At 42.8% G+C, this 27,958-nt stretch overlaps 3 protein-coding genes across 4 annotated transcripts; 1 reads left to right on the forward strand and 2 right to left on the reverse strand.

The window, feature by feature from the left end:
- Positions 1–1,213: 1,213 nt before the first annotated feature.
- On the forward strand, positions 1,214–3,699 carry LOC102719873 (squamosa promoter-binding-like protein 10). The gene is made up of 3 exons (XM_006656257.3): positions 1,214–1,934; positions 2,416–2,609; positions 2,726–3,699. The coding sequence occupies exons 1-3, from the start codon at positions 1,294–1,296 to the stop codon at positions 3,166–3,168; spliced, it is 1,278 nt and encodes a 425-aa protein (XP_006656320.3). The 5' UTR covers positions 1,214–1,293; the 3' UTR covers positions 3,169–3,699.
- Positions 3,700–9,283: 5,584 nt separating this feature from the next.
- On the reverse strand, positions 9,284–15,869 carry LOC102722133 (nuclear intron maturase 3, mitochondrial). Its single transcript, XM_006657149.3, has 6 exons — positions 13,478–15,869; positions 13,322–13,394; positions 12,435–12,711; positions 12,042–12,180; positions 11,280–11,467; positions 9,284–9,772 (listed from the first exon to the last, which is right to left on the reverse strand). Exon 1 carries the CDS (start codon positions 15,867–15,869, stop codon positions 13,650–13,652), a length of 2,220 nt encoding a protein of 739 aa, XP_006657212.3. The 3' UTR covers positions 9,284–9,772; positions 11,280–11,467; positions 12,042–12,180; positions 12,435–12,711; positions 13,322–13,394; positions 13,478–13,649.
- Positions 15,870–18,394: 2,525 nt separating this feature from the next.
- LOC102720154 (villin-3) lies at positions 18,395–27,945 on the reverse strand. 2 transcript variants are annotated; one of them, XM_006656258.3, is made up of 23 exons: positions 27,748–27,945; positions 25,882–26,003; positions 25,489–25,588; positions 25,122–25,190; positions 24,788–25,030; positions 24,510–24,687; positions 24,296–24,428; positions 24,004–24,166; positions 23,548–23,695; positions 23,369–23,469; positions 23,039–23,194; positions 22,383–22,451; positions 22,238–22,306; positions 21,993–22,130; positions 21,745–21,873; positions 20,904–21,051; positions 20,761–20,771; positions 20,529–20,669; positions 20,295–20,420; positions 20,141–20,206; positions 19,387–19,711; positions 19,070–19,299; positions 18,395–18,986 (listed from the first exon to the last, which is right to left on the reverse strand). In XM_006656258.3, the coding sequence occupies exons 2-23, from the start codon at positions 25,935–25,937 to the stop codon at positions 18,873–18,875; spliced, it is 2,913 nt and encodes a 970-aa protein (XP_006656321.1). In that variant the 5' UTR covers positions 25,938–26,003; positions 27,748–27,945; the 3' UTR covers positions 18,395–18,872. The 2 variants fall into 2 exon arrangements, with proteins under 2 accessions (XP_006656321.1, XP_006656322.2); XM_006656259.3 differs by lacking the exon at positions 27,748–27,945 and adding an exon at positions 27,512–27,688.
- Positions 27,946–27,958: the final 13 nt, after the last annotated feature.

Genomic DNA, 27,958 nt, shown 5'->3' on the forward strand with positions numbered 1-27,958 from the left:
ATACCTCCTAGATCTTGCTAGAGAAGGGGTAGGGATCAAGCTAGGAGCTCGTTGGCCAGCTCAGTCAAAGATCTTATCAAAGTCTCGGAGAAGGTGGAGGGATGAGGGGAGAGACGCTAGCAAAAGTAATCGAATGATCGAGGCACCAGTGGAGTGCAGGTTTTATACTACTCTCTGGTTTAAGGGCGTTTTGGTGTAAAATTACAGACTTGTATATAAACTTAAAAAATATGGGGACTAAAATATAAAGTAGTGAGGGCTGAAATGAGAAAAAGAAACAAAATCACCTCTAAAGCCAGCATTGTGATATGCGAGAGAGGACACTGTGGCATCTTCTAAACCGTAGGGGCATCTTCTCTTCTTCAAGTCCATTCGAATGAATGGCGAGCTTGTATTGCTAATGTCCTTATTAATTTGCTAACACTCTTAACAGTAACAGAGGCAAAACAAAAGGATAGGACATTGTGGGCAGCGTACTGAACCAACATAGGGAAGAGTGCCCAGGCTCCGGACAGCAAGAAATGGGTGACTGGAATCACTGGATGTCCATGGCCGGGAACACACAGCTGCCGGCCCGGCCTGCCTGCACGCGTTCTTCTGCACAGCAAACACCGAGACGGTGTCCATCCATGTGTCTACATCACTGTCAACGTCCTCATGATCAGACTGTGCGCGCCCAAGATGATTTGCAAAATGCCAAAACTCTCATACATGCCAAATTGCCAAATGCCGGTTTGCCACAAATCTCATCTGATCATTTCCACTGTTTCTTCCCCAAATCTCTGTCTCACACACATACACAAAAAAAAGAAAGAAAGAAACAGTTGGAAACAAGAAAGGAGAATTCTTTCTCTCTGAAAATCTGATCAATCTCTCTGCAGAGAGATGGATGGATCGATGTGTCTGTCATACATGTATGGTACTGTGGTGTGGTGGTGGTGGGGGGTGGTGTAGTGTCTTCTCTCTCCAAAACAAACCATGGCGACTTGTTGCACCGAAACAGCAATGGCGCCGTGACGAGGCGACGTCCGGCGAGGCAGACACATGCCACTACAGGACAAGCGACACGCCAAGATTTTAATGGCGTTCTCTCTCTATCTCTATCTCTCTCTCTCTCTCCTCCGCCTTTTTAACCACCATTGCCTCCTTCCACCTCCTCCTCCTCCCCTACACACGCCACGACCAAGCTCGAGCTCTCCTCCTAGCTCGCGCGACGTATATACGAGGGTAAGCGAGCTGCAGGCTGCAGCAGCTGGGTACGTGGCCACAACGACGACGGTGGCGGACGTACGCATGATGAGCGGCAGGATGAACGCGAGCGGGGAGGAGGCGTTCCCGTTCGGGGCCATGCAGCCCGGTGGCCCGTACGTCGGGTTCGAGCATGGCGCCGCGGCGGTGGCGGCGGCGGCGCAGCGTGCGGGGATGCAGCAGCATCACCATCACCACATGTATGATAGTTTGGACTTCGCGGCGGCGATGCAGTTCCAGGAGCCGCAGCTGCTGGCGCTGCCGCCGAGCATGCCGATGCCGCCGCCGCCCATGCCGATGCCGCTGCAGATGCCCGTGCCGATGCCTGGCGACGTGTACCCGGCGCTCGGCATCGTCAAGCGCGAGGGAGGCGGCGTCGGTGCTCAGGACGGCTCCGCCGCCGCGGGGAGGATCGGGCTCAACCTCGGCCGCCGGACATACTTCTCCCCCGGGGACATGCTCGCCGTCGACCGCCTCCTCATGCGGTCCCGCCTCGGCGGCGTGTTCGGGCTCGGCTTCGGCGGCGCCCACCACCAGCCCCCGCGCTGCCAGGCCGAGGGCTGCAAGGCCGACCTCTCCGGCGCCAAGCACTACCACCGCCGCCACAAGGTCTGCGAGTACCACGCCAAGGCCTCCGTCGTCGCCGCCGGCGGCAAGCAGCAGCGCTTCTGCCAGCAATGCAGCAGGTAATAAACCACTACGTACTTCTCCGCCATGACCGTGCTACAGCGTGTCGGCGTCGGCGACGACGACCAAGGAAGGATTCGCTCGTGCTTTTCTTTTCTCTTTCTCCATCGATCCCTGACCTGACCGGTCTCCTCCATCTCGGGATCGATGGAGACAAGAGCAAAATCGCGCGGGAATCGAACGAAAAGCTGAGTGCTTTTTCTTGCTTTCCCTGCCGCTCTGCTGCTGCCACGATACGATCCATCTGCGCGTATCTCTCTGCGTCGCCTGCATGATATGCCTTTCTTTTTTCTCTCTTTTTCTCTGCTGCTGCTCCTGCTGTTGCCATCCTTTCCCTCGCATTGACCAACGCAGCAGCGCCTGTACTGTACTGCGTCCTACCCTATACGTCTACGTATTTATATACGATCGTGTCGTGTACATTACTACGTGTATAGTGTTTGAGATTGTGTACGTGTTTATATGTGTTTGGTTAATTAGGTTTCACGTGCTCACCGAGTTCGACGAGGCCAAGAGGAGCTGCCGGAAGCGGCTGGCGGAGCACAACCGTCGCCGGAGGAAGCCGGCGACGACGGCCGCCGCGGCGTCGGGCAAGGACGCGGCGGCGTCGCCGGTGGCTGCCGGCAAGAAGCCGAGCGGCGCCACCACGTCGTCCTACACCGGCGACAGCAAGAGTAAGTGGCTGGCTGCTAGCTGATGGCGACGCACGCTAGATTATTCTCTGTTTCGCCTGACTGACAGCGAAGTGAACTGATCGATCGATCGAGCTGATGGTTTGTGTTCAACGCAGACGTGGTGGCCATGAGCGCGGCCAAGTCTCCCATCTCGTCGAACACGAGCGTGATCAGCTGCCTCGCCGAGCAGCAGGCCGGCAAGCAGGCGGCGAGGCCGACGGCGCTGACGCTCGGCGCCGCGCCGCCGCCGCACGACAGGGAGGTGCAGCAGCTCGGCGCCGTGCTCCACGCCCAGCACCACCACCACCACCACCACCACCATCACCAGCAGCAGGAGCACATCCAGGTGAGCTCCCTCGTCCACATCGCCGGCAACAACAACAACAACCACCAAAACGGCGGCGGCGGAGGTAGCAACATCTTGTCGTGCTCCTCGGTCTGCTCCAGCGCGCTGCCGTCGACGGCGACCAACGGGGAGGTGTCGGACCAGAACAACGACAACAGCCACAACAATGGCGGCAACAACAACATGCATCTTTTCGAGGTCGACTTCATGTAGATCAGCGCCGCTAGCTAGCTAGCTTTTAGCTACCATGTGTTCGTGTCCTTTCACCATTGTGTAGGTAAAAGAAAAAGGGAGAGATCAGTCAAAAAAGGGTATAACCTCCAGTACGTTTGCATCAGCCATGAACCAAGTGGAAAAAAGGAGCAAAAAAAAAAAAGAAGGTAAAAAAAAAGCAGCAAGGATTCCATGCATGCAGCAGCAGGGATTCGATCAGGCTGGGCTATAGCATGCAATGCAGGCATCTCCAATTTGTCATCAACTTTTCTTTCTACCTGTTGCACTGCAAGCTGCAGCTAGCATGCAATGGATGCCTTCTTTCTAAGCACCTTTCCTCTTTTTTTTCACCTGGGAATAATGTGTGAGTGAGTGTGTGTGTGTTCTTGTTCATTTCAACTTAGTTATTAATCTCAATATTATTTGCAACTTGCAAGAGGCTAGATATATGTACCTGTTTGTTGTTTCTACATATCATTGCAAGCTCCCACATGGTTGTATGCAATTAACAGAGAGATCAGAGTTCACTGTTTCAGGTCCCAACATCTCATTACTTCTACAGCAGAATCTTTTCGAATCTTCCATTGCCTCTATTTTTTTTTCTCACCATGCATTGCGTGTCAAATAGTAGATAGAAGTGCCTTCTCCTTGTTCTTTTTTTTTTTTACTTACCGTGCATGCGAGTGATTCACACTTACTGCATGTGAAAAAAAATTAAGAGAAATTAATAAAATGGAGCCCCCACAGATGTTGTGCTTTATATATATGAACCTTAAATTCACACGAAGCTGGGCTTTGAACACAGCTACGTACGTACCCCGGCATGCATGCATGCACGTTGAAGTGTTCATTAATTAATTCTGCAACCGGTTCCTACATTAGTAGCGTGGCAGCAGTATTTTTTTCCGGTGGGGCCCACCCGATAATTGTGATTTAATGATCCAAGTGTAGTAAATGCTAGGTCATCGTACAATTTTTCTTAATTAGCTAGGGTGCTATAGCTCTACTGTACATAACGTCCTTGGAGTTTTGAACATGAGGGAGGAGAGATTTCTATTTATTTTAGGGGACCCCAGTTGTGGAGTATTGTTTGGCACTGTTCATTTGATTGAATGTACCAATCAGTTTGTCTAAAAGTTGATAAAGAGAAGACATGAAAATTTACTTATATTTATGATCTCAGGCCTAAAATGTGATTGATGGGAAAAAAGATTGGTAATATAATTCAAAACCTCTACTATACGCTCTAATGTCGGGTTGAGTATGTTGTTAAAAGGTTAAGGGCTTCTTTGGGAAAATGGAAAAAAATAGAGGAATTTCAAATGATATGAATCCTGTAGCAAAGAGATTTACTTCAGTCCAATAAAAAGTACCTCGAGGTATCGGTTCCTCTGATACTATTTCTGGTCGTTAGATCTAACCATGATGAAAAACGATTTGGTATCTCGAGGTACCGACACCTCAAGTTGCTTTTTGTTGGATCAAAGCAAATCTCTGTAGCAAAACTTCCTATAGGTCCTTTGGAACAAACGAATGGATCTCTAGAATTTCTTGAAAATTTCTATGAAATGACATATTTCATGAGAATTTTAGAGGATTCCTGGCATGCACTAGCTCCAACCTCTTAGGGACAATTCTTTAGATCTCTTGTATTTCAAAGTAGCCCCGAAAAGTTTTCCTTTGTGTCACCTCTGATCTCTATCGGATCTTGTGTTTTTTCTTGGAGAAAATCTAACAAATGTCATTGACAAATATTTAATTCTAAGAAATGTCATCGACGAGTACAAGTTCTATAAAATGTCATCGTATAAATGAATTTATCTAAAAAAATAACATCACCTTTAGGGTTCTGTCAGCATTTCTCCGTTAAGTACTATAGTATGAATAGTGCATTTAATTAACGGTAAAAAGGACGGAACCCTAACGACGATGACATTTCTCAGACAAAGTCATTTGTATGATGATGTTTCGTAGAAATCATCGATGACATTTCTTAGAATAAGACATTTGTCAATGATATTTTTTAGATTTTCTATTTTTCTTATGCTTTATTCAAATGCTTTTGGTGTAGTTTTGCATGCTGTGTTTTTCATTCCATAGGATTCGAGGTGGCGAGACACTATAATCCTTTGTTTCCCTATTCTTTTTTTCAGAATATCACGTTCCCAAAAGGTGCTTAAATTGATGGAGAAGATGAACAATTCATTATTATTTTAACTACGATATATATGGCAGTAGTTTTTTTTATTTGCCACTGAAATTTGGTCAGCATTCATTTGGGTGCATTCGTTTCTGAATGCCGCGCATGGAAAACAGATCGGTCGATTAGTGCAAGATTAATTAAGTATTGCCAAAAAGTAAAAAAAATGAATTAATTTAATTTTATAACAAATTTTATATATAAGTAGTTTTTGCAAAAAAAAAATCACACCATTCAGTGGTTCAGGAACCATGTGGAGAGGTTGGAGAGAGGAAGAAAACACAAAGTTATTTGCTCCTAGGAAATAGTGTCTCCTTCTAAGAGTAGGTACAATAGCAGGCTATAAGTCAGCTGCACACGGACTCCAAGACAAAATATGTGTATAACATGTGGGACGATGTATTAATGTTTTGTAGGTAACTATTGTATGGTTATAAATGAATTCGAGCCAGTAGTTAGCTATACTATTGAACTTGCTCTAACTGGCGTAATTTTTATCCCTTATTTCCCGATTGTATTTCAGTGTTCTTCCAGTGAATTATTGTTAAGTGGTGTCCATAAAGATGATCATGCTATTCTTCTCTCGGAAGCCCTCAGAGCATAGTGGGTGATTTGGCTTATTTATAGAAAAAACGAAACGACATATTTGTAAATAAAAATAACATGTGAATAAAAAATTTATATACGTGTTCTTAGCGATCTAAAAGTTAAGACTGAAAAATAAACTACGATGAAAAAACCCTAAAATCTACTACAAATTTAAGGTTAAAAAGAAAAAAATACCCTATAAATATAAACAAAAGTGAAAAAAATGAGGCAACTATTTTTATAACATAGAAAGGGTCTTGACCATGTTTTCCCCCTCCACGAAGATCCATCCTTGCCTCCTTGGATCCGGTAGAATTGGGCACTACTGATCCGTAGGTAACTAAATCATGTAAAATTTGCGCGAAAAAGGAGGATCATGTGTTCAATCAAATTAGGGCGCGCCAAATTAAAATCTCCATTCTCTACAACAACAGGGCTAGACAGACTCACCCTAGAATTTGCGCTGTTAATTGCAGTATTAACTCCAAGATCAAGAGATCTAGAGAGAGAGCAAACAAGGACATGCATGGCATCGTGCTGCCAGGTTCGGCTCGTTTTCCGCGCGCACGTTTTCGAACTACTAAATGGTGTATTTTTTACCAAAAAACTTTATATATGAAAGTTGTTTTAAAAGATTATATTAATCTATTTATATTTTTAAACAATTAATAATTAATTAACCCCGAACGACGGCACCAGGATGGACAATGCAATAAATCAGCGTACCTACTTACGCATGTGTGTGTGCAGATACTGGTGACAGTACATGCAGGGACTATACCCCCAATGCAACGATAAACAGGAGAGAGATTAGAGAGAGAGAGGGTATGATTAATGATTGTGTGTGGGGGATGATCAATCTCAATCATATCTTGGTATTCATTAATTCATAGGAGCAGTGAAAGCTCCCGGGATCCTCCTGGATTTGGGGATCGCTCGCTCGTACGGCCACCGGCCGCCGTGAGCATCAGCATCGATATCTCCATTCTCCCCCACTCCGGCCGGCCGGCCCCCAGAAACGGCCACAGAAAATATACTCTGTATCAGCATCGATCCCCTTTGCTTGCTCAAGCCATATGGCCATGGCTGCTGCAGCTACAGCTACAGCTTACAGCTTACAGCTAGATCGAGCAGCCGTAGGCTGGCCATCCGAAATTTTGGTAGGTGACCTTTCAAAGATAAAACTATTTTCAAAATAGACATTTGTTACATGAATGAACTAGTAGAATCTCAGTATCAATGGGGTGATTGGTTGAGAGTTTAGTAAAAAATATCGAACAATATATTTATAAATAAAAAATAGTTTATAAATAAAAATTATAAATTCTTATTATTAGCAATGTAAAAGTCAAGGTTAAAAAATAAATTTATGAAAAAACAATCGAAACTAACTTTAAATTTATAATTTAAATTTAAATTTCAAAAGTATAAGCGAAAAGATGAGATAAAATGACTCGGCTCAGTCCTTCGCACCTCTGTCTGCCGGTCCTTCTCGCTAGTCGTGCACTAGTGATGGCAGGGGTTAACATCAACGTGTTTAGATAGTTCAAGTTTTTTACGTGTCGAAAAAGTTTTCGAGAAGGGTCAAAATAGTTATCTTTTTTAAAGTTTTTTGATACAACTTTTCGTCTTATTTGAAATTTTTTTGTGATTGCTATTTTTATTTTTACTAAATGATAAAATGTGAATATGTGAATAGTACTTTATGCGTAACTATTTTTAAAAGTTTATATACATTTTTAAATAAGACAAATATTTAAATATTGAACATGAAAAGAAAATAAAATTATTATGAGACGGAGACAGTAAATTTGTTGGGCTTGGCCAGCATGTTCCATGGCCGCCACTGGTGAGTACAGCGGCAGCTAGCACAGCAGGAGATGAGATGAGCCAGCGAGCGACGACGTCATGCACGAAACGGACTCTGCGCCGCGGGGGCCCCCTCGGCAGTAGCTGCAAGCACTGCAGGCGTTTGGACCGACTCGGCCGATTTCACCGGCGCGCCGGCCGCGAAATCGAGATTGATCGCTCTCGCTCTCCGTTGCTTGCAGCGCCTGGTTCCCCCCCCCCCCCCCCCCCCCTCGACTGGTGCATGTAGGAGTAGTATATTCATTCATTAATCCATCCATCACGGGGTACTGTACTGTGCTGCTGCCGCTGTTAAATTTCAGACCTTTTTCAGTTGGAAAATTTCGAAATGTTTTATTCTGCATGCCTCTGTTTCAGCTTTTTTCTGGGTGCTGAGGTGATGTTGATTGGTGCGTTGTTGCCGTGCATTCGCCATCTGGGGGGTGGGCCGGTGTGGACACTTTTGTCTCTTATCGGTTTACTAGATGGCATTGTTAGTAGGAGATGAGGATAAGAAAATATACCGATAATTTTTTAAATCTTTGTTTGATAATTCGTCTTTTTCAAATTTTTTATGCAAATATGAAAACTTATAAATCATGATTAAAGTTCTTTGATGATAAAACAAATCATAACAAAATAATTAATAATTATATATTTTTTTAATAAGATGAATGGTAAAACATGAATCACCAATAGTCAACCATGTCGAATAAAAAAATAGAGAAAGTAGAAGAAAAAATATAGTAATGCTATGTCTATACTGAAAACCTAAAAATAGACTGGAACATGAAAGGAAAAAAATGAATATATGTAGATCTTGAAAAAGAAAAGAAACTCTGAAACTCTAAAATAAGAGCAATACTTTTGCAAGGACACTTTCTTGGCCAGAAAACACAGCTAGCGGGAGCACGGGCAGTCTGGGCCGCTGCTGCCGTGCAGGGCCGTAAGACATCCTTGGGCTTTTAATACAGTAGGCTACTGGGCCACAGCATAGTAAATACATATGGGCTGGACAAGGCCATGAGCAGGCTTTCCATTTAACACACGTAGAGAGCTTATTGGATTCCTGGAGGGCACTAAAGACATTTCGCGCAATCTGCGTCGGCAGGCGAACATGTTGCAAGAGAAGAAGAAGTAGTCACAACTCACAATGACCCTATCGAAGTCTGTCTACTTTGCTCGTGTCCTAACCGATTGTGCCATGAAGGCCGCGTTCGGCTGACCCTGTTTATTAGCCAGATTCTCTCATTTTCTCTACGTATTTTTTCAAACTGTTAAACGATATATTTTTTATAAAAAATTTCTATAGAAAAATAATTTAAAAAATCATATTAATCTATTTTATATTTTTAATAATTAATTAATTATATAGTAATTTATTATTATATTTTTCACGATGAACAACTAACCCACCTTCACCTCCTGCCGAAGGTGGCCGAACTCATCCTAAAATTCAGAGTTTCAGTTACCCAAGTTTGTGCATTTCTATGACGGTGGTGAAACCATATGTACAAACTTCCGTTGGACTTTGACATGAAATATACTCTTGGGGGATACCAGATGAGGACTGCAACTATCCAAATCGATTCAGGAGCACCAAAGAACAGAGAAAGAAAGCAACACCACATTGCCCTGAGCTATATACAGAGTCTTTGTACACATAGATCGGGCCATGATGAGCCATTTGAACAAAATGGCACAATTGCTTTGCAACATCTCAAAATGCCTTATCCGTTTACATCGCGAAATTGCAAGCCGCGGTAGGATTCTCTTCACGCTGCCGCCGCAGGCATCGGCCGCGCGCCGACCAGACCGGCCACACCGGCAGCCGCCAGAACGCACGCTTCCGCGGCGGCGACGGCGGTGGCGCCGCCTCCTTCTCCGAGCTGAGCATGTTCCACATCACCTGCACGTCCTCGTACCCGCAGGTCTGCACGTCCTGGTGGAGGCTGACGATCCCACACTCTGCATCAATGATGGTTGATCTCATTTGTAAGTAATGAGAAAAAAAGTTGATGTTCTCTACTAAAATTAAGCAGGAAATCCGTCAGAATAAAGATCATAGGGACTGCAGATTGGGTGGTCCAATGCAATGTGAGGTTGGAAGAAAGAGATAAGAGTGCGTCCATGATTCTTGGACTTCAAGGACCAGTACTGTACACTAATCCATCCGTTTGTTTCTTGTATGATCTCTTTTTCGTTTTGGTTTCAAGAAACCAACAAAGGCTAGCACCGATTCTACTTCTACCAATTTACTTCAAGGACCAGGTATCTTCTAAGCTGAAGCCTAAAGCTTCTAAATTAGCATTGGCTAGATGCTTAGATCTGTTGATGCTGCAACAAAACCGCATCTTTATTCGCAAAATTTCGAGTCTAAACACACTAGAACTGAACAGAAGCGAAAAATTCCGACTGCATTGTGCAAGATCCTACGACTTTATATCCTCAATTCTTGCAGTTCTTGCAGTCGGCTCTGCCTATCGAAATCGGTGCTACCAGAGACTACCAGCACACAACCGAAATATGCATGGGAGATTGCTGATGCATGAGTAGAGCGAGCGCAGGCGGGTGGCTTACCGCCGTTGCGGGCGCGCGCGCGGGCGGCGGCGACGGCGAGCCACGCGCGGCGCACGGGCGCGACGACCCTTGCGCGCCACCACGCCATGACGCGCGTCCCGATCTGCTGCCGCGCCGCCCGCCTCCTCCCGGGCAGCCGCGCCTCGCCGCCGCCGCACGGCTCGGCTGGCCGCCGGGGCTTGCAGCCGCCCAGCCTCGCCGTGGCTGGCACGCGCCGCCGACGCCTCGCCCTCTCTCTCCCCCTCCCACAAGGCCAAAGAGGCAAACACACACACGCTGACATGCAGCGGTTCTTACTCCCGCGACTTATACTAAGCGCGTGTGGCATTAGTTTTTGTCACCCTCTCTTAACTTTAATTTCGATTTTTTTTCTCGCAATCCTTGGTTGTTACGATTATTACAGCCAATGGCCACGTGATTTTGGCTACCGGACCACGCTACCGTACAGTCTCCACGATTTCCAGGAAGCTGAAGAGCACGCATTTTTTAACAGCATTACTCACTAAATTACTACCACGTCCATCCCAAAACGAGCAATGGGTGGTCCGAAACGATAGAATGGGATAAAATAAAAATAGTTTTGAATGATAAGTGATGGATGAAATAAGTGATACTGTGAATAGTATCAGAAATATTTATATTTTGATGTTTGATTTAAATTTCTGAAAAATTTCATATTTTCGCACAAAGGGAGTACATGTCTATGTCTTATAAAATCAACTTTTGAATGCACAAATTCTATGAAAAAGATATAAACGATAGTCAATTTAGTTCACACACAGTAATAAAATGAATACTGTGTTCTCATAAAAAAAAAGAATACTACCAATTTGTCACGCTCAAAAGAAAAGCTTAACTTCTAAGACGATAGAAGAATTCTGATATTTACATTTACCTCAACTTTTTAATGGTTGGCTTGCGATATGGCATGATTTGTTTTCTTGGTCGTTGGGGGAGGATGAGGTTGTAGCGCGTGGGGCATGCGCTGAAGTTCACGTGCGCCCACCACCAAATCAGTTCGAAATCCGGATGCTGTACTCGCCGGGTACCGCCTCCCAATGATGACGTGAAACGTCGCGCCCCCTGAAAAAAAAAATACAGAGATGGAAGCTTAGCCTTTCAGAAAATTCCTGTTAAGAATTGCAAGGTGCAAAGTGTTAGAAACATTGGAATAATGGAATGGTAGATAACAACTCAGACAAGAACATGGCAACTAGATGAAGATAAGATTCAATGGTTGGGATGATATGTTCTGAAACAACAAGGCCTGTGGATTTAGAGCTCAATGATTATAAAGATAACTTACGAAGATGCGTCTGTGTGTTTGTTTTTGTTTGCTGCATCACTTTCAGAAGGAATATTGGGACCTGTGTGCAGGCACTGCCCACAAAACTTCACCAATATATATATACTACTTTGTCCATTTTCAAAATATAACCTAGTACTGAGTATGATATATCACCGTGTCTAGATTCATAGTCGAATGTGTCACGTCCAATATCCTTTTGCTATATTTTGGAACGGAGTAAGTCATAAGAATTTTCCAATAAAGAATAAATTAGTTTTATGCATAGCCTTAATTTTTAGCGATGTTTAAACTCACTGTGATCTACTATTGCATGATGTAATGTTGACCGTGCAGTCACAATCTGCCAACCTTTGAGGCTTTGATCGAGAACCTGTGCATATGAGGTGTTGATAGCCGCTGTGCTCCGGACACCACCAAATGTTACACCGTCGGCATGGACCTGTTGCCATGTCGTCCATGTCATGGAAGCCACTGCCCGCCTGCCAGCCTGCATAGATGAGCAATCATATCAAATCATGGTTGCTGGCAGAGATGATCACCCTGTTCTTAAAACAATGGATTTAATCTTGTGAATTGTGATATATCCAATTTCTAAGGCAACATCAAGGTCTGCCTCTGCTATAAGGGCCCATGTATCCTATTAATAATAGGTGATACAGTAACATCTAAAGCAGAAACAGTACATTAGGAGCGTCTCATGCAGGACGCAGCACGTTTGCATAATGGTTTGATGTGACCTACCTGAATATGGTTGTTAGAGGTATGTTGCGGCAGCTTCGGTAGCAACTGTGAGATCATGGAGTGTCTGGAAAACCATCATGTCAAGAAGACCATGACAACAATCATGAATAGCTTCGTATTTAGCATGCTAATACCCCTACATGGCCATGTGAGGGAGAAGCAGGAACCACTTTGACCATGGATGACAGCACCAATCATTATGATGCATCCTGACCATAACAACCAGTTCAGTTGGTATCACGAGATTTCTTGCCCAATCAATATCAGAATCAACCAACTGCATGAGGAGGATTGGTTAAGTAGCAGGACAATCACATGCACTAATTTGAACCATCTCAGCATATCAAGGTCAACAAAGAACATGCATTATGTAGCTCTAGTTTGGAAACAGTTCATATTTGTTAATATATTTTTCCCGTTTAGTGTTATCACAATTTCGTAACATGACAATGGCTAAAATTTCTATACTACAAATAACCTTTCACAATCATAATCAGTCAAGAGAGAAAAGAAAACACTGCCTGCATCAATAATTTAAACATGATTAAAGATTAACCAACAGCATGTTCTGTATGTGCCTGCGAACACAGTCAATAAAACAGTTTTTCCAAAGTAGAACGTACTATATGTGCTTATTGATGCTGATATGACAGGTAGTGGCCATAGCGGTACACAGACCTTCAAAATAATAACTGGTAATCAATTACAACGATATGAGGACAATCAATGTATTAATGACATCAATAGAGGTAACACGACCAATATAATGTAAGCATAAAATTGGAAAAGGTAAGCTAACTAGATTTTGTCACTTTTACAGGGTATATATATGATGTATCAAAAAATGGTGGCTGACACGGTGCAGAGGTGCTGAATGAAAGAAATACCTGAGCAACAATGATATGAAGCTATTCTGCATACTAGTGCAACGTAATGCTAACATTACATGTAGCCCCATTCCTGAACAGAAATAGGAGTATTTAGCTAACCACTTTATGACACTTAGCAGCCTTCAAAGCTTCCAAAATATGAGAAACACGTACCTCTGGAAAAGACAGCCAGCATTTCTTCTCCGACATTACAGACAAACATGCACAAACTGTCATGTGGAGCTAACCGTGGCTCACTCCACCAAATGCAAGTAACACTAGATGCAGAGGAAACACAAAATATTGCATGACCACGTGTTTCCAAGAGGTGTTATGCAAATGTGTTTTACTCCACATCAACAAATCGAGTACAGTCAATATCTTGAAGAGTAATCTTGCCAAGAAGTAGATCGCTTGCATGCATGGAGCACAGAGGGAGGCATTTCTTGTTCAGACTCTCATGAATGGAACTTAGCCCTTGGGCCCATTTCTTCTCATTCAGAGGATCTACATTTAGACGATTCTGGAGTAAACGTATTCGGTAAATAACAGTATCTGTTTCAGCACAAAAATGTGCCAGACATGGATAGGTGGTGTCATCAACAGCTAATCTGACCAAGATCATAGTCAAGGCTCCATCCACAGGCTTCGGATCGGAAAGATTCTTATCACCCATCATCTTGATCTCCCGCTCTGTTGGGAAGTGCACTTCTGACACTCCATCATCATTTTTCACTTTCAAATCCTTTGTGTAATGGCTAATTGCTTGCCTCTTGGTGCATTCATGCTTCTCAGCCAGTGTCAAGAAGCAGGAGAACCTCAAGTGGTAACTAACAACAGTCTTGACCATCTTGAAATTCCGACAGCAGCAGAAAAAATCAAGCCACCTCCTCCCAACACCTGCATACCAATTGATGATATCTGTATCATCCAAACAGATAAGCAGCTTAATTGGCCGTGGTCGTCCCATGGAATTTGTAAAGCCAGCCAACTTTACGTGCTTCCTTACCAGCTCTATTGGCGCATTGATCCTCATCTTCAATTCGGTCAAGTCCTCGACAGTCCTTTTCTCATATTGTCTCTCTTCCTCCTCTGCTAGCCTCTCCTCTTTGTCAGATGTGCCATGGTCTCTCATGGGCATCAAGAACCTGTCAAGTGTCTCTTGAAATTTGTCATAGGAATCCACCAATGCAGGTGGCAACTGGTCTCTCATCCTAGTCAATGACAAAAAATCACCTGAAGTGAGAAATCGATGCCAATATCTGCAATGTTCTGGCGATTTGAAGTATTCAATGACAACCTCATCTGCCCACTCCTTGAACAGCTGCTGCACCTCACTCTCAATCCGGAAGTCAAACTCGAATTCATGTCCCCGCCTCACCTTCTTGAATAAGTGGTTCAATATCTTCAGTCCAAGCTTCTTCCTCCGTGTTTCCCGTGCATTCTTCAGCTCCTGTGCCTTTGCTGCCTTATGTTTCAGATACATCTTCTTTGCCCTCTTTGCCTTCTCTGACAAGGGTGGGAGTAAGACTGATGGTGGCACAGCTTGGAGTTCCATACCCAGGAAATCTATCTTCTCCGACCCAGCACTATGAACTGAACTCGCCAACTTGTCCACCTTCACTTCCAAATCCCGCTCCAAAACTGCAAGGATTCTGTCTCTCACCTCGATCATGAGCATCTTCGAACCAGATGTCACAACCAATATCTCATCGAGATACCGTGCAGCATACACTCTCACGGGCGTATGAAGAACGCTTTCATCTTTAACTCTAGGATTATTCTTGTGCACCTCCTCACGGATGGCCATCACCTCTCTATCGACAGGATCGAAGAATATGTTCAGCAACGTGGCGGTGAGCTCCGACTCCTGTGGGAGGCCGCGGCCTAGCTCGCAGCCGCCGAGTTCGAACGCTATGGCATCGGAAACGAACAGCTCGCGCAGGAATTCCAGGAACCCGAGGTCATCAACCTTACCGGAGATGCCGTCAAGGAGGCGTCGGACATGGCGAGGGCCGAAGGGCTGGCGCAGGATTGCGACGCGGAAGAACCAGGACGCGTTGGGGATGGACCTGAGGTAGCGGACGGCGGTGTGGCGGGCGCGGTAGGCGAAGGTGGCGGCACGCGGGGCGAAGACGGCGTCGAGGGCGGATGCGGCGGAGAGCATAGCGAGGCGGAGAGGGAGGGTGGGGACGGGGAGCGGCCGGCCCTTGACGCGGGAGGGGAGGAGGAGGCGGAGGTGGGAGGATGGGGAGGCGATCACTTCGGCGGCGGCGGAAGGGAGAAGAGGGGGCTCGGGTGGTGGGGAATGGAGCGAGGGGTGCGAGCGGCGGCGAAGGATGGCCGCGGAGGAGAGGAGGAGGGAGGGGTGGGAGAGTAGCGGGAGGAAGGAGTGGAAGCGGCGGGTGGAGGCGGAGTAGTGGTCGCGGCGGAGGAGGAGCTTGAGCTCCTCGGCGGAGAGCGGCGCCGCCGCCGCCGCCTCGGCGGGGGCCGCGGTGCAGAGCACGCGGGCTCCGGGGCGGAGGCGGCGCGCGGGCGCGGGCGCGAGCGCGAGGCGGGGCAGCATGTGGCCGCCGCGCGGCGGTCGGGGGAGGCGGCGGCGGGCGAGCGGGAGGAAAGCGAGGGAGGAGAACGCGCTCTCGTTCTGGAAGTTGGTGGTGCTCGCTGTGGCAAGCGGCCCATGAGACAACGGCCCACAGCCCACGGCCCACAGCCCACGGCCCACAGCCCACGGCCCGTATATCTACCGGCCCACTAATGTGTCCTTTCGGGTGTCTCGGCCCATTCCTACGGTCTGTGTTCTTTGCTGGTTTGTTCATTGGATTGTTGCGATTTCTCAAACAATTTCTTTTGCGGCATTATTTAGATATCTTGTTTTAAGTTATTTTGTGAAGTTTATTTTTAAAAATATTTAATTTTTTTCCAAGTAGGTAATTAGTGGCAATAATCTGATGAGTAATCTTCAAACGCCACCTCTTGTTTCGCTTAACAAATCGATCTCAAAAAGGCAAAACCTGTCGGCTGCCTGCCTCCAGTACTGTATGTACGTACTACTCTTACACACACCTGCTAGCTTGGCACTTGAGATATACGGTCAATTGGCTCCTGTTGCTTTGTTTACGCTCATGTGCTGAAATTTAAAACTTAAAACTTTATTTTTAAAGTTGATTTTATGGGTTTTTTATCGTGGTTTATTTCATAGCATTTGTTTTTGCTACTGACATGTAAATAAAAAAATTACCTATAAACTACTCCTTCCGTTTTATAATGTAATATTTGCTAGTCTTGTCTAGATTCATATAGATGATAATAAATTTAGACATATATAAAAATTATATACATTTATTAATTGATGAATTTAAACAATACTAGAAAGTCTTACAATATGAAATGAATATAGTATTTCTAATAAGTCGTGCGAATAAAAGCAAGTTCAATAGTATAGCCAACTACTAGCTCCAATTTATCTATAGTCAATCTAATAGCCAACTCACGTAATAGTTGTCTACAAAACATCAATATATGGTACCACATGTCATACACATATTTTGTCTTGGAGCTCGTGTGCAGCTAGCTGGCTACAAATTAGTAGCCCATCTCTCTTCTCTCTCCTATTTTATCTCTTTAAAATATACTTATAGCTAGCTTATAGCTGCCTGCTATAAGCATCAGCCTAAAACCGAATGATAGTGCTGAAAGGAGGCAAGGAGACGCCGAAAAGTAAAAGCTACTCTCCGATCTGCTCTGCTACCTTTACCTGAATATTTGGATCTCCTGTCTGATGAAGAAACTGCTAATTCTTGCTCGTCGTCAACTCGTGAACTTGTACTAATCTTTAGACAGACTTTTATTAGTTGGGGTTGCTCGATTTAGGTTGTCGGCTGAGTGTTGTTGGCAGTCGTTGAAAGGGGACATATATTCTATTACTTCCAATTGTATTACTACAAAACTGGTCTTACTTTGTAGGCAAAATTTGCTACAGGGCATCGAAAAACCACGTAATTAGTCGATAGAGGGCACCATAAAAGTGTGGTAATTAGGTGGTAGGCACTCTGGCTATTATTTTATTTATTTCTAAGTCAAAATTTTAAAAATGACGAGATTGCCCCCGGTGGCCGGGTCGCCGCAGCTAGGTCACCGCCGCTGCCACCGGCTCACTAGCCCTGTAGGCTATGGTTCGGGTGTGGTGTGGCGCCTAGATCGACCGGGTCTAATTCGATCGGACCTAGTCGGCATAACGGGTTAGCCACCGAGGGCAATCTCGTCATTTTTAAAATTTTTGACTTAGAAATAAAAAATAGTAATGTCTGGAGTATCTACCAGCTAATTACCATATTTTTGTGGTGCCCTGCAGCAAATTTATGATCTTACGATGTCCACCGGCTAATTACGCGTTTTTTCAATGCTCCTACTTTGTTAAGTTGCTCCCTCCCCTGAATCCACCGCTCTATTTTTTCCGTTTATACTTATAAACTAAAACTTAAATTTTTAACCTTAAATATGGTATTGATCTGAGGTTTCTTTACCATAAGTTTATTTTTCAGCCTTAAAATATATATATATATATATATATAAATTTTTTATTCATAAATTATTTTTTGTTACAAATATATCGCTTGACTTTTTTTTTTAAAAAAAAGGCTAAACTAAATTCAGTCGGCTGCCGGCATCCTTCAGTCGGCTCAGCGGAAAATCTGTAAAGCTAGCCCGGTGGTTTCCAGCTATCCATTCCTAGGGACGGAAACGGGGTTAACCATAATTTAAAAAATAAAATAAAGAAGAGATGGTAACCAGTCAAGAGCTTTAAGACTTGTTGGAAAATGGTTATGGGTTGATAAGTATATATATAACATGAATTTGAAATCTAAATTAGGACTTCCGTACCTGTTAACAGTCAGAAATCCAGAAAATAAAGTCCTAGGCCAATATCTCCGAGAATGCCGGTATCCAAACCTGCAGACAAGAGCGCAAAGATAGCAATCATCTGTTATGGCATTTCGCGTGCATCGCACATTGCGAAGCAGAAGCTCGCGCAGAACAACAGTTAGTTTCAGCAAGAGGATTTAAGTACAAGACAACAGCCCAAGAAAATTCTTCAACAAACTCTTTTGTACACCATTTTCTGTTGCCGAAGTTACACCATATACGTCTCCCTTATTGTCCCAGGGAACCCTCTAGTTTAAAAAATAAATCAAACAAATATGAGGCTTTTAAGGGGGGAAGGGATCAAACTCACAACCAAACCCTGACCTAGGAATGGTAGAAAAAATTGGAGTAACTGGACCGCTAATGCAGCAATCCAAGACAACATGAAAAATTGTCAGTGAACAACAACACATATTTGGAAGCAGGAGCAGCTAAAAATTCACTGGTCCTGCGCCCGCCAATACCTGACAAGGGTCCCTTGACCCAAGCCAGGATAAACTTACAACCAATGCTGCATACACTGCAACCTCGCAAGAGACCACAAAGCGACTGGTAAACATGATTCTACCTTCGGAACCAGTCTAATCAAATTGTCCTTTTCACTAACTGTTCAAAACACTGTCTTGTTTCACGGTGAGAGATTTCAAAACAATTGAAGGGCAATCTTTAGCCTATTCTGCTTCCACTTTGGTAGCTTCGCAAAAGCCTCCTTTGCCATCCCAAACCTTTCCCTGAACTCTGTCGCAGATAGATATGTCTGCAATGTGCAGTGCACTACTGTTAGCGAGGAAGGAAGCCTAGACAATAGGGTCACAACTCACAAGGATAGACAGTATTTACCTCACGCCTTGTAACATCAATGTCTGTCACAGGATTGGTGGAAGATGTCCTCAAGCGCTCATATGGATACACAGGGAGCCCTTCCTCATCTTCTGGCTGCCCCTCCTTCACATCTTCCTTTATCGTTGGAGTTACAGTTGGACTATCCTTCACAGGGGTACTATCCTTGCCATTTGCCTCTGGTTTCGGCTTGCTTGCTTCAAGTTGGGGTTTGTTTACATCAGGACTCGCTTGAGATCAAAACAACAGAGCAGGTAAGAGAACCATTTGAAACATAAATAGATATCCTATATTTGTTCCCAATGATAGAATTGTACCTTTAATTGACTTTGGTATCAGAGTTGGTCTAGGCCGCTCGAAAGAAGCAGAAATTGCAGCAATTGAAGCAGACCGCTGAGGTGGCTTTGTAGAATCTGGAGAGACAGACTTTGGAGATGGTTTTCTAACAGCTGGTGGAGGTGTTGATAGATTCCGAGCATTTGGGTTCTCAAAGTTAGCAGCTAATGCATTGAATGCTGGTGATCTTCCTCTAACTCTTACACGATCAGGACTGAATGACATACTTCTGGAACGCTGAGATTTATCAGGTACACTGGATCGTCCAGTGTGTGATGATGACGTCGTTGGCCTTCTTTTAGGTTTCTACAAATTTTATAACTCAGTGTTAACCTTGTTATAGGAGAAAGAGTTATAAAATTGACCTTACCAATGGCAATATGCTTCCTAGCCTGTTCATGCTTAATAAACATCCACTGTATGCTCAGATGTTAGATATATGACCTATATAGTAAAAGGAAAAGGTATCTAACCATAGCTTTCTTTAGCCTGGCTTAATTGTGGATTCAACAAAAGAGGCGGCCATAACACCAGTTACCAACATATAGCATTTTTATTAGGAAGAATGCTACATAACTCAAAAGAAACACCACAATAGCTATGGTGGACATCAGGTGGTGTGGATCCACTAAGGCCCACCTTTGATCCCAATCCATCATAAACAATAGGCAGGACAAAATTTAGGAGATTCAAGTTACCCAAGACAATCATCAATATCAGTTGTAGAAATCTTACATCTATTTTTGGCTTTACTCCATCCTTCACTATAGATAGCTTCCTTTCAAATGAGTTCCCATGCATCTGAACAATTTATAAGATAAAACATGAGGTTTCACCCCTGAAGTTTACACAATACCACAACCCTTAGAATCTAGGAGGATATGCTTACAGCTGATTTTGCAGAGTCCCAAGTGAAGAACCTGGTGAAAAATTGGGGCTCACTCCCTTCAGTGATGACATAAACTGGTGTTTCTTGCGAGGAGTTCTCCATTAAAATGTCAAGTTCAAGAAATTTCTGGGAAAGAAGGAAGTTTGGATTTATCAGTATAGATTAAAAGTAAAATATATGATTTTGCTCTATTATAGTAGTCTAAAAAAGGTCAATCATGAAATCATTGCATACCTCTCCAATGCTCAAAGCTTGTGCTCGCGTTTTTGTGTCCACACGTTGTCCAACCCATACAAAGACACATGAATGACAGTCCAAAATAAAAATGTCCTCTGTCATCAAATCATCTTGAGTAAAGTTGAATATTTCTTTAACCTGCAGTAATCAGTAGAGCAGCATTTATTATTCATCACACTTTTATTTTTCAATTTATAAGATTTAAGGTATGAACCTCATTATTGCTCACCTTAAGCACTCCTTCATTACCCCAATGTGTACCGCAGAGAACATTGATTCAGAAAAGAACATGCAGATACGTAAGGTTCATGTTAAATAAAAAAGACCAACTATATTAAAGGGTTCATGAGAAATTGTGGGTTTTTTTCTTACCCTTTGAAAAAGTACAAGAGAATAAATGAGGATCGCTTTCTTGATCTTTAGCAATCTTTTGGCTGGCGTACTCTGACTTGACTCCAAGTAACTTCCAAAACTGATCATATTCTGACCCTTCCTTGAGTATTCTGGATTGAAGATTTGGCTGCATATGAATATATTTGATGAGCAAAACGGGAAGGCTAGTATTATGGTAGTTTCTTTGATAGAGAAGAAAAGTTAGAACACAAACATGCTCAAGTTAAGCAGAAACACACAGTATCTACATTCTAAAACACATTTAAAATGTTGGTAGCTAACTTCAGAAGATGCAAGTAGGAAACAGATACATCAGAGTCATATATGGCGTGTTTCAGAATTGTAGAATACTGACACACATGGCACATATTCAATGCTAGTAAGGTGCATTTAACAGGAGAAAGATGTGGAAAAAGTACTGTTGAAACCAGAAAATATAAATTATACTTTATGAAGATGTGCAAACTGCAAAGTTTTGCTGAAAAATGAACATTTGCTAAACAAACCAAAAAATAGAACCACACCACAGTTTGTGAATATGTGAATCATAATATAGTCATATTATTACAAAATGAATATAGGTGCTTGTAACAACTAGTTATCCCTGCACCATACTTTCTAAAAAGTTTGATATAATAATCAGTGACTACCATGAACAGTCAAACAAGGAATTAGAGGGGGAAAATAACATGGCAACGAACTACCATGACAAAAATAAGTCTACCAGGGTTTATCGGCATCAATGCTTCACAATAAAATATTTGTTTCAAGACCAACCATTTCTATACGGTATGATGATATTGAATAGCATTCCTCATACCTTGATCACATCCAACTGCCTCTCAGCAAGCTCTTGGTCCATTGACGAGCTTAGATTCCCAATCCATGTAAATAATGTATCTCCATCATGAAGTAAGTAACAATAAGAAGAGTTCAGAGATGAAGCAGCCTGGTAAGAAGTAGCATGTATAATTAAATCTAGAAGTATGGTAGTAGAAGCATAATCTACAAGGATAGAAGTGTACATAAAATGAATGTAATGCATTGTAAAAGTGAAACAGAAAGTACCGTATCAACTTGAATGGCTTGCATGTTTTCTGGTCCTGAACCTTGAACCCGGAAAAGAGCAACCCCATTTTCTGAATATGTATCATCCTCAATACTGTTTTCTGAGACAAAATTCTTATACCCAGTACTAACACCACCCTGTAGGTATTGAAAAATTACACGATATTGATGCAACTTCTTATTGTCAAAAAGGCAAACCTTGAATGTACAGTAAGAATGATTACAGGACTTGGTAAAGGGCCAACCTTGAATATAACCAGGTTCTGAAATATTGAGAAAAACTCTGCAGGCTCCTTTCCTTCATAAAGGCGAACCTGTGATAGACAAAGTGAGATGGAGCTAGTGAAACAAGATTTACGCACATATTTAAGATAAAACTAGAAGATTTACCATGACTGCCTGAAATTTTAGAGACTCAATCATGTTGCTAGCAACTGAAGTGGCTGTAGTCCTCTCCTCCTGTTTTCAAAAAGTGAACCACAAGATTAGGTAATTATTCTCCAACTTGAGCAATCAAGATATAGATGAAAGTTTTTGAAGGGTAATGAATTTTGGCCCTCAGAACAGATAAACAGAGTGATACACCAACTCAATGATGGAATTGAATACAGAAAGACATGATGAAGTTTGAAAAATAGGTACTATCTCATACTCATCAATACTGTCTAGTGTAGTATGACTAATTTGGACAGTATGCAGAATATATTTCAAAAGTTCTACCACTTATGTGCTACATAAGGGACAGATGGGCAAACATATTCCCACTTGTCACTACACAAAATGCATTGTTGACATCTCAAAAATTTGATACAGCACTGGTTTGCTCTGCATGAATAAAAGGTATCTATTTAAAAAAGAACATAGAACAGACATAGCTGCTTGAGTACTTTGCCTTTTATGGGAGAAAAATCTAGGATTCAAGTCATTGTTCATTAATTCATTTGAATCACTTCAGTGCATTCATTTGCATGGCTGTTATTGATTACTATCATCATTTAAAATCATAGGTGTTACTATGACAGAATGGAAATATGTCAGACTTTTACCTGAACACTCTTTTTCCCAAACCAGGTACCAATGAGACACTCCTCGCCCTCTTCACCAGGATAGCTATATTGAAATATATAACAATCCCCACTGTAGAATTTGCATTGCTCAGAGAATGAAAGGAAAGTCTTTTCACTGCCATTTACGCGCCAAACCTACAAGACATAGCCAACTTCAGAAGTTCAGATTGTATATATCTGAATTAATTTTTAGCAACATCTTGCATGTATATGTATTATTTACAGAAGAGTTCAATGAACAAAAAATGCAACTTATAGATAAATGTGATGTCACTAAAAATCTTATGCAAGGAAAGAAATTTAGCAGACCTGTAGGTTGCCTGTGCAATCAATTTGAGGTTGCGGCTCTTCCTTCACAGGAGCAGCTTTTGCAAGACTCTTAACATTAAATCCTTGCCGCTTAAGAAGAGCTACGCAGAGAGAATATTTACGAACATATTTAGTAATGAAAAAACTAAACAAAGATGATCTGTGAAATAGATGCTAACCTGCAACTTTTCCTCTGCTCTCATCAGACACAACGGCATCAGCTTTCTTAGGCCATTTGCTGAATTTGGATCTGAATATAACAGTCTCAAATCCTTCCATGAGACGAACAATATGAGATTTTGGCCTCTTTCCTTCACGAAGTAATTCCTGCATAAATAATAGTGAGAAGTTAAGCAACTTTAGGGAGAGAGAGCGCAAGAAAGATAGAGAGGGAGAGAAAGAGGACAAAGAGGAAAAGGAAAATTTAGAATGTGAGGTTTCCATATTTGATGACAGTTAATTTTGTTAGAGTAATATCAAACACCGGAAATGCCACACTAATTTCTGGCGATCATGTTGTGGAGAGAGATGACCTAGCTATGAACCAAACACAATATGCCATTAATTTGAGCAGTTAAATTATGACAAGATATCCAATGCACTCAAGTCAGAAAGCAGAGAGAAGGAAATGTTACCTCAGCAGCAGATCCTGCCTGCTTCCTCTCTTCAAGAGGTGTTTCTCTACCCATCCAGACATAAATTTCAGATCCACAGTCTAGTAGATAGCACTTTGTCGAATCTAGCAGCTCTCTTGTTAGAACATCACAATCAACTGGTACTGTCTTACCCTTATTTATACTGAAAATTAAAAAGAAATGAATGTATCATCAGATGAAAAGAGAGACATATAGTTACCAAAACTTTATGATAGATAGTATTTAATGTTAAAATAACTAAATTGCACTATTTGTCCTTATGACATATTACCAGATCAACTTCGAAGAGAAAGCAGGATCTTTTCCATTAAGATCAGAAAAGGTTTTTCTTGGAAGAGGTGCAAATCCACCAAAGAGGCCCCAGAATTCACCAGCATCAGCATCTGCCATCAGCTTGCCGTCCTCTGTTTGAAGGAATAATTATAATCATGACAAAAAAGTATGATCTTATCCATCTAGACATTTTTACTCAAAAGTAAACTTACCAACTGCACCTACGTCACATTTGCCCTCATGGTTGGTGTCTTTCAAATATTGCACAACCTCAAGGGCTTTAGCCCTCTCCTGGATACTTGAATTCGATCCATTGAACTGGAATATTTTGGACTTTGTATCTAAAATAAATATATCATCATGGTTGAGTGATGATCGTGCAAATGGAACCTGTAGGGAAAAAAGTGATGTGGTATATGTATTTGACTATCTGGTAATTATCACCAGACAAGGATAAAAGGACAAAACTGTATGAAGACAAAACTTTCACCTCTTTGACATGGACTGTATGCCTTCCTCGGCAGACAAATAACCTTGTCACATGCTCCTGTTTATTGATTTCAGTATGCCTGAAACCAGATGCAATTCCACCTTCCACTGGTATGATACAAGGTTTAAAATATGAAAGAAATCGCTCTGTCTCATTCCCCTGTACTTCGCGATATTGAACAGCACGTCCACCAAGAGCAGCATCCAACTCTACAGTCTTGATTGCAGCTGTGCCAGCTTCATCCTATTCATTAATTGAAGTGCAAATTAAAAACACTAATTTATTATCTAGGATCTCGGTGAAATGAACAAGAGCTCAGAATATAAAAGCAAACCTGACTAGTATCTTTACCAAGCCAATAATGAATATCATGCCGAAAAGAACCATTTTTAAGAGCACTTGTCTGCCACAATGACAAAGATGATAATTAATACTAAAAAGAATTCTACCATAGCAGAAAATTATTCACAACAGGACTGTTTTCCATAGTTAAATGCAAACAGAGTGTCACTACATTTATGTATAGTAAAAAACAAGATAGTCAAACAGTAAAAGAGGAGGATATAATTTCTTCTTGTATTAAGGATTGCTGCTAATGGAAACCAAAAAGATCTAATGTACTTTAAGGTTCAAGTACAAACAATTAAAAAATCTGCAGGGTTGCCATAAGACAGCAGACTTTTTGTGTAAAGTTAATGCACCTTCAGTATCACATAGGAATCTCCTGTGAAAAATCTCCCATGTGATTCCTTGGGAACAGGAACAGCTTGCAATTTTTCAATCCGCCATATTTCCAATCCACTAAAGGTTGTTAAGGTTTGCAGATATGCTAACAAGCATCAAGTAAAGAAATGGAACTGAACGCACATACTGTGGCACCATGTTAATGTAATCTCTTCACTTACACTCGGTTGAATGGTTTCTCATAGGAGTTCATGTGTTGTGCAAGCATACGAAGAACCCTCTATTGGATGTAGTGGATATCATCATTTCAACAATAGCGTGCAATGGTATCGAGAGAATTTAATGTGTATGCCATTCATTAAATGGAAATATATTAAAGAAGTGAAAATGGTAAAATAGCTGAAGGATACTCTTTCTGACCAGCCCCTTGAAAGACCGGATCCACTTCCCTCATTGAAATAGCCATAGTACCCCTAGGTTTTGTCGGACTAGTCTTGAGTGACTTTTGCTTCAGGAGAGAAGAAAATGTGTGCTGAAAAAAAAAAGGAAATCTGTAAATAAACTTAGCAAAGACTACATTTGCAACAATGCAAGCTTTGTGGCTCAAAGGCAAACCAATTCAAAGCACTCTACCTAGCCAGCTAACCAAATGAAACCAATAAAATCTGTGTTCAAACTGTACACACGAAAGGGCCATATCCAAACAGTTTGCCATGTTCTAATTTATGGCTCTCACAGCAACACAATACCATCATATGAGTATATGCTCACTTTCTATCTGACATAGTATAGTGAAACTCCTTCTCTTTATTGATGAAATGTTCTGCTCTGATGTGTTGATTGTATATCAAAACACAGACGCTCAACACGCACAAATCTGAGTTTATATCGAACAAAGCTAACAGGCAGAGCTCATCTGGGTCGAATCAAATCAATATTATTCAGCTAAAACCATACACCAAGAACTGCTCATAATCAACTGATCCTACAGTCTACCACAGGTTAAAAGCATAAGCACTGAAAAAACAGCTAATATTCACTGAAGTCCAGAGAATTGATACATCCTTTGCAGCCTCAAACTCTGGTGAAAGACAATGTGCCTCTTGACACATTTCCAGGATTATATGGAGCTGCCTGCATCAAATCAAAATCCATAGCCCACAATGGCAGTCATCGCACAAGGATTCCATAATGGTGTAGTGGACATCCTCGAGACAACAACCATTAACAGAAAAATGGTGCAAGAAAAGAGGGATATCGGCCTGGGTATCTTTATGGTGCGGTCACTAGCAAAACCAGGTGCCGGTTATGATCAGCCATAGGTAATGAAAAGCTAAAAATGAAACGGAATATGTGTCGTTTTTTGCGCGACCCCAAGCAAAAATCCAATTGACTAAACCCGATGTCCTAGCATCCGACAAAAATTCATACCCAGCCAACTAAATCCAAGCTAAAAGACCACGAGGAAACTCGCACGATCGCAGAGTTCCAGCACACATCAATCTAAAAACAATCACCTTGTCCAGTAATCAAACTGTTTGGCCAAATCTGGTGTACTTCGAAAAACCCAAATCAGAATGGGAATCACCAGAGCCATCAAAATTGGGTTCCATAAAAATACACAGCAGATGAACACTCAAAAATCCAATCTAAATTCCCAGCAACCAGATCCAACTCATAGCAAAATGGACCAATAAAAACTCAGACGATGCTCCAAGCAGCTTCTACCGATTGTCAATGATTCAACGCTCAATCCAAACGACAAACAGAAAGCGTCACCTGCAGACCAGAATGCCAGAAACCACCAGATCCCAACTCGTCATCATAGTCCTCACACACACACAAAAAAAAAATCCATCAAAGCAACACGCTGAACAAGCTACCTAAAACCCATTCCACCCAAATCCCAAAAGCTCGAGGCACGAGCACAACACGGCACGCAAAAAACCAGAAGCCGTAAAACCGCCGCCGCCTCATCGAATCCTCGCACACCAGATCCAAGGACGCCCCCAAACCATCCACCCCAAATCGCCACCATACCTTCATCGCGGACCCCGGCGCGGCCATGGCCCCCCCGACCCTCAGATCGGCCCCTAGAGCAGAGCAGAGCAGAACAGAGCAGCACTCGAAGCCCCCTCCCTCCCCGCAGGAACCGCGCGCCGATGAGACCAACTTAACAACCCCGCACCGCGGCCACCATTAAACAAATCCCACGTCTCATCCCCCCACAACAACTAAAAAAAAATAGTCTCGGCAGAAATTGGATTTGGTCGCACCTCAAGTCGGGGGCAGCGTCGAATCGTGGGACGGGGGATGACGACTATCACACCCCCACCCTAAGCTAAGCTCCCCCCGCCGCCCTCTCCTGTTGCTGTCGCTGCTGCCGTTACCGCACGCTCGCGGTCGCACAGCGACGGATTACCACCCACCCCCCTCTCTCCTCGCGGGAAGGGAGGGCCCCCAAAGTTTACCGACGACTAATCCACC

The sequence above is a fragment of the Oryza brachyantha genome, chromosome 6 (assembly GCF_000231095.2).
Source record: "Oryza brachyantha chromosome 6, ObraRS2, whole genome shotgun sequence".
In the NCBI taxonomy this organism is placed as follows: Eukaryota; Viridiplantae; Streptophyta; class Magnoliopsida; order Poales; family Poaceae; genus Oryza; species Oryza brachyantha.